Below are 21,288 nucleotides of genomic sequence, written 5' to 3'. Positions count from 1 at the left end.
TTATGTTTGATGAAACATTCAAAGTTTTAGGACTCAGAACATATATTTTTTAAAATAGTATTTGTTCAAGCAATGTTTTACAATAATTTTAAATGTATATATTGTTATTGAATAATGAAACGTCAATTGAGATTTGAAAACTTTTTAGGTTGGGTTATAGATCAAAAGAACCTATTCGTTAATATTTGCATCTTAGATATGTATGCTTCAGTATAGTTAAAAAAAGGAAAACATTCTAAAAGAAATAAAAAGAATACGCCTTCAGGGCTATGCTCATTAAAACTGTTCACATCATATATCGAAGGGATCCGAGTAAAATATCTGTCAATACATTCCTTATATTTTACATTATATCTTAATACCCTAACCTCATCCATTAGATTGGGTGAAAAAATCCTTATCAACATTTGGTCTAAACAGCTTCATGACCGTTCTTTTTTCACGGTTTTTTAGTTCTCTTTCCGGTGGTTCAAGTTACGATACTCTATAGATAGACCACTGTGCTTAACAATAAATAAACTAAACAAAATAACCCATTTATTTCCACACTAAAGTTTTGTGAACGTTCTAGGATGAAATAGCTATATCAATCCCAGTATTATTCAATTATTCATTTAAATGATAATTTTAATATACACATTTTGAAGTAAATGAGATAAAAGTGTCTCAAAGCGGTAACATGAACTGGTCTGCTGGCCACTGTTTTTTTTTTCACATCTTGTTCTAAGTGTTACCATTGAAAGTCCCTTGCATTCTGCCTAACTAGAGTGACATATTGACTAGTTATTGTCAATCATATTCTACTTTGCCGTCTTTTGAAACATTATTTACAAAACCTAAAGAAAGTGGATTTCATCAGCTGTGCTATATGTAAGACTTCATTATCTATTAAAAGTGTCCAGTTTATTTCACGGCTAATTTTGTGATGATCCAATATAACTAGGTGTTCTTTTAAATACGTAATCGAGTTTATGTATGCTCGATTAAGGCTTGCTTGTATGCCAGTTTCTTGGAATTTTTTTTTCATTAAAAGTGTGATTTGTTATTCGTATACACGTGTGATATCAAATTCTGGTAACATGATTCTAAGGCTTAGGTCTCTGCCTTTTGAAACTTATGACCAACTGTGGTCAATATCTAAGTCCATGGAATTGGAATTTTTAACCTGAAAGTCTAGTTTAATTTTGAATCACTTCCCAAGGGAGAATTAGCCAACAAACAGCATTCACCGTCAAAACATAAGGCTTTTATAAAGTGCCTAAGCTGAAGGGGCAAAGCAGCGTGTGCTGCAGTGATGTAACATCTCGAATCTCGGACCTCTCGATCCACACTACCATGACTTTACTTGGGAGAAGTAAACATATAGCCCTATACTGCAAATTTTTCTTTGATGTCGTGTTATTAGATATTGATCAAACTCGTATTTTAGAAAAAAAACACTCTGTGGTATTTGTAAGACATCTTTCGGTGGGTTAGTGGAAGGTTTACAGACTTGATATGCTAAAATACAGGGTTTGATTTTCCGTGGTGGAGAGAGCGCGCATAGCATATTATGTAACCTAGTGTTAAAAAAAGAACAAAAATCTGACTATAAATACTTAAGGACAAACAGTTTTAAGTTTTTAAAACAACCATTGTCAAATATTTTCTCACTATATCAGAAATATATAATAAGAATTTATGGAAAGAACTTATTTTACGTTTAAGTGGTTCAAAATTATTCCCTTTTCTGAGTGAAAAGTAACACGTAAATTTGAATAATTCAGCTTTTATTTCTCTAATGGAACTAACTTTAGAATGTTTATCCTGCTTATGTTCGTTATGCAACAACAAGGTTACTTTCCTTCAACATCGCCCCTGAATATCTGTGCCTACTTGTGAAGATGTAACTGAATAAATAATATATATTTATTTGTAGTTTGATGATATGTGGTTGTAATTTTTATTGCTAATAACTCCATTAGAAATATCAGCTACGTGTTAAGTATCTCCACATTTTACATCTTTCCATACAAAGTAGGTAGTTAGTGTATATAGACAGATAACTGAAATGATTCAACCACTTCCAACAAGGAGCTGGATTTAATAACAGTTATGCTGAAGAAACATATCACAGTTTGTTTGTTTTTTTCTAATTTTGCACAAAGCTACTCGAGAGCTATCTGTGCTAGCCGTCCCTAATTTAGCAGTGTAAGACTAGAGGGAAGGCAGCTAGTCATCACCACCCACCGCCAACTCTTGGGGTACTCTTTTACCAAGGAATAGTGTGATTGACCGTAACATTATAACGCCCCTACGGCTAAAAGGGCGAGCATGTTTGGCGCGACGGGGATGCGAACTCGCGACCCTCACATTACGAATCGCACGCCTTAACACGTTTAGCCATGCCGGCCCGCAGAAAGGGCGAACATATTTGGTGTGATGGGGACACGAACTGCCGACCCTCGGATTACGAGCCGATTTTTTTTTCTCTTTATTCATCCTACCTCAAAAAGGGGGTATAAACAAAAATACATAAAATAAAACACTAGTTAAATAATTAGCATATGGAGAGAAAACATTGCAAGATACCACCTTGTTAAAAAATTACAACAAAGGTATAAAATGAATTAGAAAATAACTCAACTTAACACCAGTTAAGTAATTAGCATATGGAAAAAAAACAACAACATTGCAAGATACGAGCCAAGTGTCTTAACCACCTGACCATGCCGGGCCACATATCACAGAGATTAAAGTGTGAATTAGTCGCACTCTCTGGATTCACATTTAATAATTTAATAACACATTTAATGATTTAATAAGTATCGATTTAGCTTTTAAGCGACGTCGGTCCTCAAGTTTTTGTGATTTTCGAATAAATGTTCAGTATCTACATTGATTTGCCTATTTCTAAATAGTTATTAGGCATTAAGTATTTGAAAAATGGAAATTAGTATTTGTGAATTATGGCAAATTCATTCACAAGAGGAATCGATCAAATAGTCTGTAATACATAACCAATATATATATGTATATAATGTAAACATAAAATCATACATTTCTTGAGAATTACTTTAATCAAACTGTGCTTTGAAATTATACTTAAGAGCATAGTGTAGGTTATACCTGTATGGTCTAACTTTTTACATAAAAGAAGTCATTACAAACTGTTGTTCTTTCACACATTCTTACTTCTACATAAACAAAATAAAAAGTAATAAAATAAAATGTTTTGTTAGTTTATATATAAATTACAAAATACAGTCACAGTTTAATAACAATACACACATGTTTATTTACACGTGTGTATGTGTAAAATTAAGCTCGATGTATGACGTTAAATAAAAGTATATTACAGGCATTGTTAGTTGGTTAGGGCGCTCTACTCATATTCTAAAAGTTGCGGATTCACCCTTTCACTCATGGTGGCTTTATAATGAGCGGTCAATCCTAGTATTCGTTAGTAAAAGTGAATAGTAAAAGAGCAGCGCAAGAACTGGCGGTGGGCGGTGATGACTAGCTGCCTACCCTCTAAACCGTACAAAGTTAGCTCCTTGTTAGCTAATCAGGAAATGTGCATAAAACATGAAGCTACAAAAATGATGTCTTAACATAAATTATATTTCCTGTACTATTTAACTCAGTTTCATTTCTGCGAAACAAATAAATATTGTTTACTGCTATGTTTTATCTTGTGTTTTCTCTTTTGGTTATTCATTAGCTTCCGCCTTTTGGAACAGCTGTAAGTCTTCGATCATACAATCCTGAAATTCGGGGTTCAAGTCTTCGCGGTGTACGGAGCGTAGACAGCCCGTTGTATAGCTTTGCGCAAAATAAACGAGTGATAGAAAGGGTATTCAACTGGTGTTTTCTGTATCAATATTAATAACATTTGTGCTAAAACGTAAGGAAATTCAAACAGAAGATAATACTATAATGTAATTTTTATGCTAAATTTCAGGTATTCAAGTCTGACTGAAAGAATAGTAAACGTCTGGCCAGCTTATATCATATGGTTAATGTGTTTCTTTGTCCAACACACAGTTCCCGTTTAGCCCTGTTGTTTGACGAAGAAATTACGTAAAACCGAAATATTGGTGGACCTAAACACATTAACCATATGATATAAGCTGGCCAGACGTTCACTGTTCTTTCAGTTCACTACGACAATAATTCTACATTTGGCGTATTATCACAAATAAGCATGTTTTTTATGAAGTGATAAAACCATCTACATGCGTGAACAGGGTGTAAAAATGCTTATAGTTTTTTTAAACAGTTGTACTTGCAATCAAAGTACTTGCTATCTGATAACATTTACAGTGAGAGCTCCAAACTGTTCGAATCTGCCTTGTGAATCATAAGAAAGTATTCACATGTAAGGAAACGAATAACGGTAATATACTTAGAGCTAGATCACATTTGGTTCGCTAGGTAAAAAATGAATAAAATAAAACTACTAGTCTACATTAATGGTCATGAAAGTAGATCTCATTAGGTTTAAGCCACGTGTCCAACGGAACGACCAAAAGAACTATTACAGCTGTTAATCTCAGGTCGCTATCTATCCAATCATTGCTGTTTGCCCTATCCTCATAAAATAACAATATCTTACAAAAACTAAAAGTTTTATCAATATGCATCTGAAAATCATGTAACATGCACATTATCATAAAAGAGGGAACAGAAGTGAAAATTGAAAAAATAACTTTGAATTACTTTTGCATACAATATGGATGGATTTATCAGAACTAGTAAGTCATAAGAAAGAAGAAAACACAGTGAGAGTGTTCACGATCTTATGTGATAAAAGTTAGTTTTTTTAATTACTGTATTCAATTGGCTCGATTGCCAGTGTTGCACATTGGAATAAAAACGCAAGAAATCGCAAATTCATAGTACATTGTTAGTAATGAGAAAAATATTCATTTACAGCAAAAAATGTAGAAAATTTCATGAAAAATAATAACAGGCTGTAAGAATCATATACTGACTTCTTTACGCTTAAACATAGCATTACACCTATGAAACACATTCTGTCTCTTTATGTTTAAGCATTGTGTTAAGCCTACAAAATATATATACTGGCCCCTTATGTTTAACCATAGTATTACTTATTTGAAACATACACTGACTCCTTATGTTACACATACGAACATAATGTTTATTTTATTTATATTTTATTTTTAAATCAAGTAATACCTTAACTATTGTTGACATATTCTGAATTTCAGAAGGCCCAATTTACGAACACATTTTTAATCTATATTTTAATTATATATCTGAAATTATTAATAGAATTCTTCTCGAACGCATTAATTGCTGAAACGTTCTTTGCTGATTCAGGGATAAAATAAAGATTGCTAAATTTACTCAAACGTTTTGTTAATAGTTTTTCCAGATTAAGAAATAATTATTTAACTTATAATCTAGTTTTACATTATAACATTTAAAATACGTAATTTACTATGTTGTACACCAAAAATAATTCCCGTAATAATAAAAGAAAATAAACATTTACTACAATTAAATTATATGAATATACTTGATGAAATAATTCGCAAACTGGCTTAAAGACCACGTTTCTGTTAATCAAAAATTTAATTTGGATTAATAAAATATGATAATAAGAAATGAAATATTTAATATAAGAATTGCGCTATTAATACTAATATGTGTTTAAAGTTAATTATTATTTATATCAGTTCTTTGTTTTATGAATGTCGCGCTTAGATACACGAGAGCTATCTGTGGTAGCCGTTCCCAATTCAACAGTGATAGACTAGAGTAAAGGCAGCTAGCTAGTCATCATCACCCACATCCAACTCTTGAGTTACTCTTTTACCAACAAATAGTGGGATTTATCGTAACGTTACAGGCCTCTAAGGCTGAAAGGACGATTATGTTTGGTGCGACCAGGATTCGAACGCGCAACCCTCAGATTACGAGTCAAGCGCCCTAACCATCTGTCCTTGAATCTTCAGTCAGGAACAAGCCTAATTTTAGGGACAAGTAGTGTGTAAACGTAGAGTAGATACAGTGAATACTCCTATATGACTCATGTAATGTAGGAAAAGAATCGTTATTTTTCGAAAAGTGCTCCTGTATCTTTATCAAGAAAAATATATTCCATCAAGTATACTATTTGAATTTATGTAGAATTTTATCTATATATAGAAGTTCCTGGTTCCTATGAAGTCTTAGGAACATGTATATATTTTATACATTTACGGCTGTATTGAAATTAAATATTGAATGGTATTTCAGTGTCATCCGGGCAGTTGGTGCGAGTGGTGACCATCTTTGTTGTTCACTCCTCTAATTGTTATCACAGGCAGACAGAAAGTTGTATATTCGAATTACTATTTTTGAATCTGATTTGCCCAAGAATAAACCTGCCGTTTCTCTAGTTGGTTTCCTGTTTATCTTAAAATCTGTCTGGTGTACGGTCTTATTTTATAACTTTAAATTTTGAGCAGTTTGTTTGCTTCGGTTAAAATACGGAAAGCTAATGAAGCATTAACAATAAATAGGCCTAAAATGTGGATAAAAATCACTTAATCGACAGACTGTTTTCCTCACAGCCCTCTAACTTTCTCAATTGGGATTGAAATTAAGATGTGTGTGAAATAATGTTTGTCTTCCAGTAGCTCAGTGGTTAGTGTGAATACTTATAACGAGATTATGATATCCCTTGTAGGCACAACAGGGACAGCCCATTGTGTAGTTTTATGTTTAATAACAAACCAACCTAACAGTTTATTTTCTGTCCCCCATAAGTTACTTTCAAAACTATTATACAACATATATAACCTCACATCTTTCGACCTAACTGACGAGTTTTGGTATTGAATGAATGATCTCTTGAGCAGCGAAAAATGGCAGATCAGGAGTGTTATTCTTTCACGTTCTTACTTTTGAATCCAAATTAAACAAGCTGTAAGAAATATAAGAAAAAATTAAATATTATCAGCTTACTCCAGTTTACAATTGAATCATCATTGTAATTTGTGAAAGTTTTCACTTTCGTTTTATGTTTGAATAAAAGATATTTGTGATATATCTAACAAAGAACTTATATTATATTATATTTTATTGTGGTTATGTCTTCATACTCTTAATATACGATTCATGTTAAACATTTGGTTTCGTCGCTTCAACTCAGCACTCTAGCCTTTCGTTTTGTTCTTACTAAGTAAACACATGATTCACAAGTTATTTGTAGGTTTCTAAGTAATTTTTTAGGTAAGTAGTTTTATACTTAAATCACAAATTTTAATAATAATTAAGTAGTTTTAACCATAGGTTCATCTACAAATGGCATTTAAATCACCATTTAAAGTACAAAATCTCGTCCGATCTAAGGATCTATCACCTACCCCACGCGTTTCAGGATCGTATATAAATGCATGTGGTGGCCGAAATACGTGTTTATACCCCAATTACCCCTGCCAACATATAAGAGTATCAAGCAGAACTAGTAATAAGTTATCAAATCCACAAGACTCCATAACTCACACACTTGATAAAAACACCAAATTTCAAATTTCAAAATCATTTCATCTTGATCATCAAATACCGAACTTTTAATTAAAGATAGTCTGTCTTAAATTAATCCCCAAATTTAAATTATAACACAACTTCACTACAGTCAAGTTTGTTTTAAATACCTGTGAAATATCGTTGCACTATTCTATTATCTCTTTATTTGATTGTCTCTTAATGTATTTCGTAATTTTATGCTGTATTTCTAATACTTTTACAGAGAGGTTAAGTTTTATAAGACGTCTGTACCTGATAATATATCATGTTCAATATGGCTCGCTGAAGATGGAGTGTGTATATTTCGAAACGTCCAAGAATTAAATATTTCTTACAGAACATACGAGTGTCAAATACTCGTTGTTCCTGCCTTGTCCTGTTATTCCACGTTTAACTTTGATTCCTGTCGAAAGAATCTATTCTGAAGTACTTGTGAAAACAATCGTAGTGTTACAAGAGGTAAATATATAGCATTATATAAAACAGTAGGAAAGAAAGTTTGGTTTGTTTATTTCCATTTTTTCATACTTCAATACCGTTTGAAACTGGCTGGATAGCTACGAAAACGTTATGTTTTGTTCTTTTAGTTTCATGTTTTTTTAGATGTAAAATGACGTATAGCAGGATGCCAAGAAAGGTCATGAAAAATTACGTGAGAAGTATCTGAATAAGAAATAGTTGGCTGGGATTTCAGCCACCCCAAAATTTAATGTAGGCTTTTATATTTCTCTCACATAATATAACTAAATATGACTGCAATTTTCTATTTAATGTTAAACCATTTGTTTTAGTTTATGATAACAGATGACGCCACTAAAACAATTTTTAAAAACAAAAATGTAGAAGAAAATAGTCTTTTGTTAATTTATACACGCAACTTATATTCAACATTGTTAACCACAACACTTTTACTTTCTTGGGAAAGAGTTCTTAATTTGAAGTGTTGTATAGGTTATAAGTTCTTCATTTAAAATAAATGCAAAAGGTAGAGATTTGATAGTTATAACGAAAGGCATGAACCTTCATTAGCATTAAATAACAGTTGAAATTAACATTACATATTTTTAACGTTCTCATCTAGGATTTAGTGAAAGAAAAATCTTTGTTCAGTTCATAATGAACAAATAGAAGGATGAAAAATGAATAACATTTTTCTTTTAAATGTCTTTAATCTCCTGACCTCTAAGATGAAGAATTAACTGATTTAAGAAAGTTATATTTTGAAAATAATCTTCTTAACAGATACATATATCAGTACCTATAGGTTTCGAATGTTTCCACCCAGGTTAAAAACTTCAGCTTTTAGAGGAAATTGTAATAACTTAATATCCTCAGTTCATCTTAGCAACAATAATTATTATTATTTTGAATTTCGCGCAAAGCTACTCGAGGGCTATCTGCACTAGCTGTCTCTAATTTAGCAGTGTCAATCCCATTATTCGTTGGTAAAAGAGTAGTCCAAGAGTTGGCGGTAAGTGGTGATGACTAGTTGCCTTCCCTCTAGTCTTACACTGCTAAATTAGGGACGGCTAACGCAGATAGCCCTCGAGTAGCTTTGCGCGAATTTCAAAACAAATAAACATTCCTTAAAAATTAGCTTGTATTTAACAAAGTCTGGAGCTATTTTTTTTTTTTTGTAATTGATATTAGTGGTATACCTGCGGACTTACACTACTAGAAACCCGGTTTCAATTCGTGGGTTTAAGCTGAAACAAATAATCAATTATACTGGCATCTTACAAAGCATTTCATCCACGTAATGTTTTGCTGAAAGACGTTTGATTGAAATCAAGCACCAAGCTACACAATGGACTTTATCAATCGTGGGTATCGAATCCCCTATTTAGGCGTTATAAGTCCGCGAACTTAGCGCTGACCCACCGGTGAACCTTAAATACACCTCGCAAACTCCCTTATGTTCAACAGGTTCTTTCGTTTAAGTACTATAAAACTGACAATAATTTGTGTTTTTTTCCAGTTTTAATCATTCCAGTCGTTTGTAGTACAATGCTGAATACTAATAGAAATGAATGATTGAAAGAAATGCAGCATTTTTTGTTGTGACAGACGAGTTGGTTCTTTAGAACCCATGCGCGTTTTGGTTGAAAATGTCTTCATATAATATTTTATCTTCTGCTACTATTTAATTTGTTAAGCTGAAATTTAAAGATTCTGTGAATGGTGCAGAATAATAAAAATTTTCTCTGCAGATTTATATTCTGTATTTAGGATATCAGCCATAAAATATTTTCAAGTCTGTAAATTACACCAGGTGAATTATTGATAACTATTAAACATTCTGTACTGATAATGCTTTCGATCTCGTCAAGTTTTAATTTTTGAGAAACTAATTTAATTCTAAATTTAGAGCTATTGCTTATGGTTATATTTCGAGAGGATATTGTACATTATTTTATAATAAATTTGGAATCCAACTAAGTGTTTAATTATGAAGGATTTGCTAAAAATAGATTAAAGATATGGAATTATTGTTGCAGATAACGTTTCGTTTTGGATACAGATATCACATGGTAAACGTTTCTAACTCAATTTCCAGGTTCACATAAGATCCATCTTTGTGTACTAGTTGGCACATTTGGTCTCTCTAATACAGCAGTGTTCCTTGTAATTGGTTTCATTGAAGTGAAAATATAAGATGATTGAGTGATGTCAAGAGCAGGAGAACCTCGAGAAATCCTTTCAAAGAGCAAAAATTGCATTTGGTACAACGACTTAGGAAACGTCATAACCAGACGAGGAACTTAACCAAACTGTGTTGTTCTTTATAAGTTTGATTATTATAACTGTATTTGAAAGAAAACTTTCAGTAATTATTAAGTTAAAAATATCGCAATTTATATCTGGGCCAGCGATAAGTTTACTGATTTACAACACTAAAAATCAGGAGTTTGATTCTTCGCGGTGGATATTAGGCAGGTAGCTCATTATATAGGTTTGCACAAAACAAACAAATATCTTTATTTATCAAATTGACAATTTAATAAAAATAATATTTTTTCGTAATGGTGATGAAAAACTATGTACTTTTTTTCTAAAGAACCACCTGGAAGAAAAAAGAATACAGGTGTCCGAAAATGAATGTATTAAAAATAAAGTTGAATAAATTTATTGCTATTTGAGATAACAACAATAATTATATATATATATAGCAGCAGCAGGCTTGTAAGCTTTATTTTGTTGTTTTTCTGTTCTTATTTTTTAACGAACAAACTGTTACTAAAAATTCATATCCACGCATGCTTCAAGTTCTTTTTCACACAACTCCAAAATACTTTTGGCTTATTACAAAAAGCTATGTTCCAGGAGGATGAAGCACTACCCCACTTTGCTACAATTGTTAAAAGTGTTTTTTAACCAAACTTTTCCAGATACTGGGTTGGTAGGGGAGGACCTATCAAATTACTCTCTCGTTCGTCCGATTTAACCCTTTCCGATTTTCATGTCTGGAGCTTTTTGAAAATAAAACTCTACCATAACAAACCAAAAGATCGTGAAGAACTCATTCCTGATGCTATCTTATCCGTCCCTACTGCTGTGTTGGAAAATGTTTTGTCAAAATTTGACCACAGAATTAGATTAATTAATATTAAATGGTGGAAGACATGTAAAAGTCCATTGATTTTTAAATTACAGGTCTAGTACTTGTCTTTATATCAAATATTTGTTGTTATCTCAAATAACAGTAAAGTTATTCAATTTAGTTTTGGTACAATGATTTTCGGACACCCTGCATATTCTTCAACAGTACATATAGGAATTAAGTATTCATTAATATGGCTTGCAAAAAAAAATCATTTGTGTTGACGTCTTCTGCTGTGGCATAGTTGACCTCAATGATAGTTTCAGTGGATGTCATCGGTCTATCTGTACGTCGCTTATTACAAGCTCTCTCGTTAGACTTATTCTATCATATTATATACAACTACATTAGAACAAGATCCCCTCTAAATGTTATACACTATACGGTCTTCCACGAGAAATGCCTCAGTACACATCCAGTGATGTAATAATATGCCACTAGTTCACATTTCTGTTTCTTTTGAATTTTGCGCAAAGCTACTCGAGGGCTATCTGCGCTAGCCGTCCCTAATTTAGCAGTGTAAGACTAGAGGGAAGGCAGTTAGTCATTACCACCAACCGCCAACTCTTGGGCTACTCTTTTACCAACGAATAGTGAGATTGACTGTAACATTATAACGCCCCCAATGCTGAAAGAGCGAGCATGTTTTGGTGTGACCGGGATTCGAGCCCGCGACCCTCGGTTTACGAGCTAGACGCCTTAACACAATTCGCCATGCCGGGCCTCACATTTCTACACATTTGTCGGTTTTGTATTGAAATTGCATTATGATCGAAAGGCCCATTTATAATCATTGGAATGAGGAAAAACACAACAAAACAACAGTGGTGTTCATGATGAAAATATGTGATAATTATGGTGTTTACATACATATGTTAACCTTGGCACTGCTGTGCAATTTAACCTTCTTCCTGTTCCAAACTATTTGGTAGATCTAACAGGCTGAACTGTGAAAATTTATTTATATTCAACCCTGATCTATAGAAGAATTATTTCACTTTTGCGAGCAAATCAGATCGTTCATGTGAGGGTTGATATGATTGGTGGAGTAAATTTATGCGTATGTAATGATACTATGGTTGGTGTACAAAAATATAGCTAAAATTCGTTTATTCATTTCATATCAAACACAAAGCTATACAATGGACTATCCATGCTGGGCCCTCCAGGGGTATCGAAACCCGGTTGTTAGAGCTAGAAGTCCATATGTAGATATACGAATGTGAAACATATGTAGCAGCTGGATTAAAATTGAAAAAAAATGAGCATAGAATAACTTGATCTGAGTTGCTGGTCGTCATTTGCTACACCATGTGTAGATATATGTTCTAGTAATACGAGCAACTTGCACGTTAAGCCTACTTGGATAATGGTCTGTGTATGAATAAGTTATTTTGTTGTCGTTATTTTTTTTAATATGTAGACTCTGTTCATCACTGGCACTTTCTAAAATCGTGTAATAATTTAACTGGAAGGCTAAGTCACACCAAGCTAGGGCATGTTAAAATTTACGACTATATCGAGTGTATTTGAACATGCTATAGTCGAGTGTGACGTAATCATCCATTCGAAGTTTTTAAGGTCTCAGTGAGGACCAACGAAGAACAGAAGTTCCGTATAAAAGAAATCATGTTTATACACAATCTAAAGCCTGTTAGGCTTAGCATGTAAGTTATTTTAGCAATTATTATAGTGAAATTATGAAGTAAACTACAAAAATACTCTTGCTTGTCTGTTTCTTCCGACAGTTCAAGGAACTGGAGGTGACCTTACAGCGTACATAAATAATTCTCATGATATAACTCAAGTCCTTTGAGTTAATTAGAATGTCAAGTTATGTTTACAATACCACTGAACGTAGCTTTTGATCGTTTTCGGTGTTTCAGTGTAATGTTACAGAATAATCAATTACGCACCGCACAGTGTTAGTGCAATCAAAAATTCAGTTAACCCCGATAAAAATATATTATCGATGCAGTAGAGTAGGAGAACTGAAAGTTTTTAACGCATTCGTTGTTTCGTAGGCTAGAACTACTTAATTTTGTATAACTTACTAACGTAACTGTTTTCTCTGTTTGAGACACTATTGGAACATTATCCACCTAATTAGGTAATCTTTGCTCTCTTGTTAACTTGAAAGGATCGTCGAAAGTTGCACTGATGAACTAATACAATGGTGCTTCAGGTGAATGTGAGTATTGTCAAAGCTAAGATAAATTACATGGGATTTTATACCTTAAAATTGCACGAAAAAGCATTTATTTTCGCAATTCAAGAGCGGAGGAAACGAAACCTTGCATGAAAATTAGTGATTCATTTTCGTAAGTCAGAAACACAGGGAATAAGTTTAAATGGAGCAAACGAAAAGGTGACAATTTTAGGTATATTGCTGTAAATAATATGCGTGGTTAATTAAGTCTCGTATAAGTGATTTATTGAACACCTTTACCAGATTTGCCACATCATCTGGATCAGCAATCAGAGGACTGCTCAACGAAACGACAGAGCCGTAATTATATGTGAAAAACAAAACACAAACTGTATGAAAGAATATCAGATTAACTGGCATACAGTGAAACAAACGGAGAATTATAAAATGCTGCCACCAAATATACTCACCACAGTCGCCACTTTTGATGTTCCTTAACGCGAATAACATTATTTTATGGCTGCTTTATTAGTCCTATGACACGCGTATTTTAATCTATATAATTTATCCCTAGAGCCGTGTCGCCCGGTGGATCAGCGCTAAGTTGACAGAGTTACAACTTTAAAATCCGTGGTTTAGTTCCTCGCGATGAACATAGCTTAATGTAGCTTATCTATAAAACAAACAATTCTAGTTCCGTTTTACAGCCGATGTAATATTTCGGATTATAAAAATAAAATAAGATTTATAAGTGAAGTTATAAGCTTAGTTAGGAGCCATAAAAACAAAACCTAAAAGATAGGTTTGTTGTAGCACGGTTCATTAACTTATTGTCCGACATGGCTAGGTGTTTAAGGCGCTCGACTCATAATCTGAGGGTTCAAATCCCGTCACACCACACACGCTTGCCCTTTCAGCTGTGAGGGCATTATAACTTTACGATCAATCCCAATATTCGTTAGTAAAAGAGTAGCCTAAACGTTAGCGGTGGAGGGTGATGACTAGTTGCCTTCCCTCTAGTCTTACACTGCAAAATTAGGGACGGCTAGTGCAGATAGCCTTCATGTAGCTGTGCGCGAGATTCAAAACAAACAAACAATAGTTAACCTGAAACATAGGTTTGTTGAATAATGGTTCATTATCTTGAAAGATAGGTTTGTTGTAACACGGCTTGTTACCCTAAGAGATAAGTTGGTTGTAGGTTAAGTAAAAAATGAGTTTGTTGTAGAATGGTTTGTTACATCTACGGGATACATTTACCTTAGTGATGTCCAAGATATATAATAAATAAATTACAATTTTATTTCAGTTTGTTTGTTTTGTAGTTAATCATTAAGCTACAATAGGCTATCTACGTGTACCTTCCACGGATATCAAAACCCAAAGTTTATCTTTATGAGCCTTCAGAGTTATAGTGAGCTAATAAGAAGGAGTATTTTCTATCATTCTCAGAATGAAGTAAAAACCATACCATATCCGACTGTAGACGAGTAACATTTTTCTGTTTAGTGTCATTAGAACTCAAGCCACTATCCTCTCCATTTACATTGTATAGTCATTGTACAATTCATAGTAAAGGAAGCTGCGCCACGAGTATGCATTTTTTCGAACACCCTGTTTATAAAGAGTGAATGTACACGCTAAGAAGCCTTAATAAAAACGTAGAAGAGAAATTTGCAGTAGAACAGCTCAGTACAAGTGATACGAATAATTAAAATATGAAGCACTTCAGAATACACATGTAGCCATAGAAACAGCTTGATTAATTAACTTATACGCTGTCTCTAGCGTGCATTTTCTGGTAGGTTTGTGATATCACGCAATGTACCACACACCAGTCTTTGTATGTGATTCATACACGGTATCAAATAACTAAAAATAAGGAAACAGTATAGGTACTTTAAGCGAGGCAAAGCAGAGCCTTATAACAAGGCAAACTTTACAAAAATGAAATTATTTACCTAGAACTGATAGATGATAAATATGGCAGGAATGAGCATGACCATGACGCTGGACATGTAAATCGTAACAATCTCCATGCTATTATAAGTTGACCACTACTTGCCGTGATTCATGTGTCCTATGTTTTAAACTTAGACATAGTTAATAAAATACGATCCAAGGCATGTGAAGATTTATTTTAATTTTTTTTATGTCTTTACTAGTAATGTATATTTGATGTTTTTACTAGTAATGTATATTTTATGTCTTTACTAGTAATGTATATTTGATGTTTTTACTAGTAATGTATATTTTATGTCTTTACTAGTAATGCATATTTTAAGTTTTTATCTGTAATGTATATTTTATGTTTTTACTAGTAATGTATATTTTATGTTTTTATTTGTAATGTATATTTTATGTTTTTACTTGTAATGTATATTCTATTTTTAACGTTAAGATTTGTTACTTTAAAAAAAAGGTGCATCAGTGTATCATCCAGTAAAAAATAAACCGAAGTTTCGTGAAAGGAAAATAGTTACTCAAGTTAATATCGACATTTAAACCAAACCTCGCTCACATAAAAACATATCAATTTATTTTCAAATGCTGTATGGTAAAGTCCTTATAATGCGTAGAAAAGAACAATGTTAAACAAGTGTCGTGTGCTGAAAATTTTGTTATAATATATTTGTGTTGGATCAGTGGTTGTACTATAAGGCAGGAAAGCGTGGCAATGGAAGTGCCATTGTTTCTATTTAACAACATGGGTTCGGATCTTACTATTATACCAATTAGCGATCGCAGTACTGAAACTGAAATTTGCATATAAACAATAAACGTAAATATAAAGTAATAAACAAATTCCGAGAATGTTTAAATAATTGGGTCGTCTCTCATCTTACAGTCTTTATTTATATTAGGGACCAGCATGGCCAGGTAGTTAAGGCACTCTACTCGTAATCCGAGTGTCGCAGGTTCGAATCTCCTTCAAACTAAACGTGCTTGCCCTTTCAGCCATGCGAGTGTTATAATGTGACGGTCAATCCCACTATTCGTTGGTAAAAGAGTAGCCCAAGAGTTGGCGTTGGGTGGTGATGATTAACTGCCTTCTCTCTAGTCTTATACTGCTAAATTAGGGACGGTTAGCGCAGATAACCCTCGAGTAGCTTTGCGCGAAATTCAAAACAAACAAACAAAATACTTGTATTAGAAACATTTTCACGCACATTAGATATGCTAATATTATTAAACAAAACAGATAATTAAAGGGCTTTTAAATATAATACGTTTTCAGGCTGTAAGTTTTGGAAAAAATATATACTAAACTTTGAAGCCAAGTGGAATGTTCATCACTTTAGAAAATTTATCATGCTGACGCGGGAAGGTATGTCAAAACTAACGTTAATATATATATCTTAGGTAATTAGTTTTTCCCGAATTACAACCTTTTCAAGAGTAACATTTTGAGTCAAGGAAACTTGATGAATTAACACAATCAAACGCTGTATTTAAGGGATACAAAACTCGTACAGTTTCAGATGCAAATTATATTCAGTCCTAAAGCATATTAATCTTATGGCTAGACGTATCGTGCGTTAGGAGGTGTAACTGAGCAACGTAAATTACTATAACTTGTTATGATGTCAGTCTGGAAATATTCAATAAATCATAAGTACTTCTACGCTTGTATGTAGCTAAACATTAGTTAAAAAATAAAATAGTTGGTTGAAAATATGTACAGGTGTCCATAACATAACTCTCATGTCCTGTCCTTACCGAACGCATTGTGGTAACAAAGTATTAATGTCAAAATATGAAAAACGCAATAATGTTACTTCAACCACATGTGCATACCAAGTATAATGTATGCAAACATAAACACTTCTGAAATATATGTGAGCAAATGCTTGTCTAAATGTAATTTTGTTTTGAATTGTATATATATATACACGTTGACCTAATTTACAACTAAAAGTGATATTGATTATTGTTTAGCAGTTTATTAATCTAAGATTACGAAATATTATTCCAACTGTTCTGGCTTTCTCTTCAGAATTCAGTCAAGCTGTTTGGTAGCTGTACAACCTTTTCAATTTCAATATAAGTACATACAGCCATAATAATAATTTTACCAGTACTTTGTGATGGTCAGTCTATAGTTGACAGGGTTCAGTCATATTTCATTAACTACTAGGTATCGCTTCACCACATTTGCTACACGCTCACATTACTTTCCTAGAGGAAAATAAATACCTGCCCGACAGGTCTGATACCTGAAGGAATGACGTGATGAACAAACATATGGTTGAGCCATCAACGGTGACAGTGCCATCAATTTTGTTCAGATTTCCAACACTTCTTGCTAAGATACCTCTCACGTGTATGTTGGTTCCCCAGCATGCTTCACTGTAGATGTAGTTTGTTGATCGTGGTTGACTTTTCCTCTGACCGTTCGAGCAAATTATTGCCGATTTTTGCCAAACACGTTTAACTTGGGTTCTTCTAGAAAGAACTTTCGCACAACTTTCACTATGTTCTTTTATCAATTTTTGTATTTGCAAATGGAAGTTCTTAACAAAAAGAAATACGATAAGAAAATGTTATGTTTACCTGAAGTTATGTAACAAATTATAATCTTATATAAGACAAAAATATATGTGTCTAAGGATGAGCTGTAGGATGTGTAGCGATATTAAAGTGTAAGAATAATACACAATATATATATATGTAAGAAGAAAGAATCATGCGCAACTGTAGCCGACAGACAGAGAATAATTTATAAACACGTGTAAAGTTAATCTTTCCACAGACACTGCATTGTTCGAGAACCTTAGAAAACGATTACTTAGAAACATTTCTGAAGTTTAGAATAATGAGAAGTGTAAATGACGACTCAGGATAGACCAACAAAAAAGTGAACATTAAATGGAAATGAAGATTCTTTCACTCTATTCATACATGATGACAGGAGTCATATGGGAAAAGTTGCAGCTGCTAAGATACTAATTATACTGGCTTCATACACAAAAACAACAACAACAAAACACAACAAGGAACATCTGCACCGTCAGGATGTAATAGCTTGTTTTGATGGTATAGTGAAGTCATAAATGTTACACGTGAGCTGATTGTATTTAGACTGTTTGTTTGTTTTGAATTTCTTGCAATGCTACACGAGGGCTATCTGCGTTAGCCGTCTCTAATTTAGCAGTATGAGACCAGAAGAAATGTAGCTTGTCATCACCACCCACCGCCAACTCTTGGGCTACTCTTTTACCACTTAATAGTGGGATTGGTCGTCACTTTATAACGCTCCTACGGCTGAAAGAGCGAGCAGGTATGGTGTGACGGGAATTCGAACCCACGACTCTTAGATTGCAAGTCGATTGCTTTAAACACCTGGCAATCCCAGGCTGAAGAAAAGCTATTGAGCAATAGCAGTATATTTTATCTTTATAATTTTTTTCATCAAGTATGGTAAAAAACTCTTAAACATTTAATACTTTGACACAGTATTAAATTAGCGCTCTCTGTGATATTCTGGTGATGGGGAATATCTTCAAATGCACACGAGTTTCTAATTCTGTAGTAAAAAATGTCCATTTTTTTAATTTGTCAAACTCCATTTCGTTTGGTGCCTCAGGGACTTAAAGGTGAGTCTGAAAGGCTATAACATTGAAACATGGGGATGGGCATCGGAAAGATAGTCCATTGTATTTGTCTAGCCTTATTCTTATCAACAATCAAACTAATAATTTTCTTGTTCGTTTGTTTGTTTTTCTCACGAGTTTGGTGATGAGTGATAAACAATCTTATGCGTTCTGTCAAAATCTTGAAAGGATTTATGAAGAAGAAAACATAAAAAATATTTCTTTCTCTCGCAAGAAGGAGATCATTTTGGATGATTTTATAGTAAAATTAGAATTTTTCTTTACCTACGTACGTAATTGTAATGGATTTAAATTGGAGACTGTAATAGAAATAAAAGTGTTTGAAGGGCTTAGAAATATTGATGGTCCAACAAAAAGGAAAAACTGAGACGTGAAACGTAATCCATTAAGTTTGTTTGTTTGTTTGTTTTTGGAATTTCGCACAAAGCTACTCGAGGGCTATCTGTGCTAGCCATCCATAATTTAGCAGTGTAAGACTAGAGGGAAGGCAGCTAGTCATCACCACCCACCGCCAACTCTTGGGCTACTCTTTTACCAACGAATAGTGGGATTAACCGTCACATTATACACCCCCACGGCTGGGAGGGCGAGCATGTTTAGCGCGACGCGGGCGCGAACCCGCGACCCTCGGATTACGAGTCGCACGCCTTACGCGCTCGGCCATAATCCATTAAGAACAGAAAAGTTTACACTTCGGAACGACGATAAAAATACATGTCAGTTGAGCTTAAGTAAGACGAATGATCTTATTTTATAAAATAACAACTAACAACTGAGTTTCTTATCCCGATAAAATATGATTGAAGAGAATAAACATTAAATGTCTTATACTGAGAGATTAATTAGGAGAATACCCGTTGCACCGATGGGTCAACTAGGAGAATATATTTCACACTGAATGACTAACTAAAACAATACTAGTTACATGGAGGGGTTAACTGGGGTAATACAATATCTACTATGCTGACAGATTATCTAAAGCCTACCTGTTCCAGTAAAGGGTTAATTAAGGCAGCACCTGGTACAATAAGAACTTAATTAAGACAGTAAGGTTAACTAGGGTAATACCTAGTATATTTTAGAATGCAGTAATGTTCCTGTGATGAAGGTGCTAGGATTACAGGGTTTCTTATTCTTATCTTACATTGGTTTCTTGGAATGGTCGAGGATGATACCTGGCATAGCAGCTTGTTAGCGTACATAAAACTAGATATTAATACAGTACCTTTTATATATTTTTCATTTAGTTCACGTACACTTTCTAACATTTCAATTTGAATGTGAAAAATAGTGAAGCTTTGAAATTCATTAAGCCAGCATATCGGACAAACGCCACGTTAAGCTGTTATTTTTTTCATATCTTTCTTAATTTCAACATTCCAAATTTCAAATATAATATTTTATACCTTCTCTTGTCTTCCACAAGTCAATGTTTCGGCTCAGGTAGACAATGCAAATCAGTTGATTAGATGTAATATAATTATATATAATTCACTTTAAACAGAAATAATATGTTGAATAACATTCCTTCTTTACATATGCCTAATTTACTTTATGAATTATATTTTAGCAACACTCCTTCCTTACCATCCCATTTTATTTTTACGTGAAAAGCTATATAGAAGAAAAACAGTGTATATTGTACTTACGCATCTCTTCGTTTTTTTCCAGATTTCTATTTTCGGTTTCAGCATTATGAATCTCTTTATTTTTGCTTTCCGACTCCCTTTGTTTTGTTTGAAGACGATAATTCTTCTTTCTACCGCCATTAGTTTCATCGTCCTTGTGATTGGCCCTGACTTTCATAACTTTACTTATATTACATCCCATAGTCAACGCAGGTAATAAAATAAGAATTTAATTTTAGAAATTGTTATTTATGTCACTTTCATCGCTTACAGCGATGCATTTGCAGGTTAAAAATTAACGGCGTATTTCAGACAACACAGTGTCGACCACGTTGTGTTTTCTGATAAAATCTACAAAGTTTATATTAATAAGCCGATCAGACCTCGAGTAATCCTTTTTGTTTCCTCAGTAGATGGTTTTAGGTGAATCAATGTTAACACGCGCCGCTTCCTAGGTGAATAAACGGTCCTCACGTTTGTGCAGTTGTGTGGGAAACCCTCCGCGTTTGACCAGTTAAAAAGAAAGACGTCAGAGCCACGCACGAGCACGAGCGCACACGATTTGAACCGTGTAACGAAATATAATTAAAAAGCAGAGCCAAGATAAACCAACATATTCTTCTTCAAATGTCGACTGAAGACGAAAAAAATGAAATACTTAAGAAAGCCTATACCAAAAGCCGCATGAAAAATTGACATAGGAGTTTAATACAAGATTATCTGTTTCTTTCATATTATAGAAAACTTAATTTTTAAATTTCTTATTTTTAA

The 21,288-nt window shown here is 33.4% G+C and overlaps 1 protein-coding gene across 1 annotated transcript in view; it reads right to left on the bottom strand.

Moving 5' to 3' along the window:
* LOC143225264 (uncharacterized) overlaps positions 1-20,989 on the bottom strand; it is a 72,254-nt gene extending 51,265 nt beyond the window's left edge. Inside the window, exon 1 of the mRNA XM_076454345.1 lies at positions 20,539-20,989. Within this exon, the coding sequence (XP_076310460.1) occupies positions 20,539-20,719 (181 nt within the window). The 5' untranslated portion in view covers positions 20,720-20,989. The remainder of the gene's footprint in view (positions 1-20,538) is intronic.
* Between the last annotated feature and the right edge of the window lie 299 nt (positions 20,990-21,288).

Source organism: Tachypleus tridentatus, chromosome 9, assembly GCF_004210375.1.
Source record: "Tachypleus tridentatus isolate NWPU-2018 chromosome 9, ASM421037v1, whole genome shotgun sequence".
Taxonomy (NCBI): domain Eukaryota; kingdom Metazoa; phylum Arthropoda; class Merostomata; order Xiphosura; family Limulidae; genus Tachypleus; species Tachypleus tridentatus.
The sequence above is the reverse complement of the archived record's forward strand: the minus strand, read 5'-3'. Positions and strand labels throughout refer to the sequence as shown.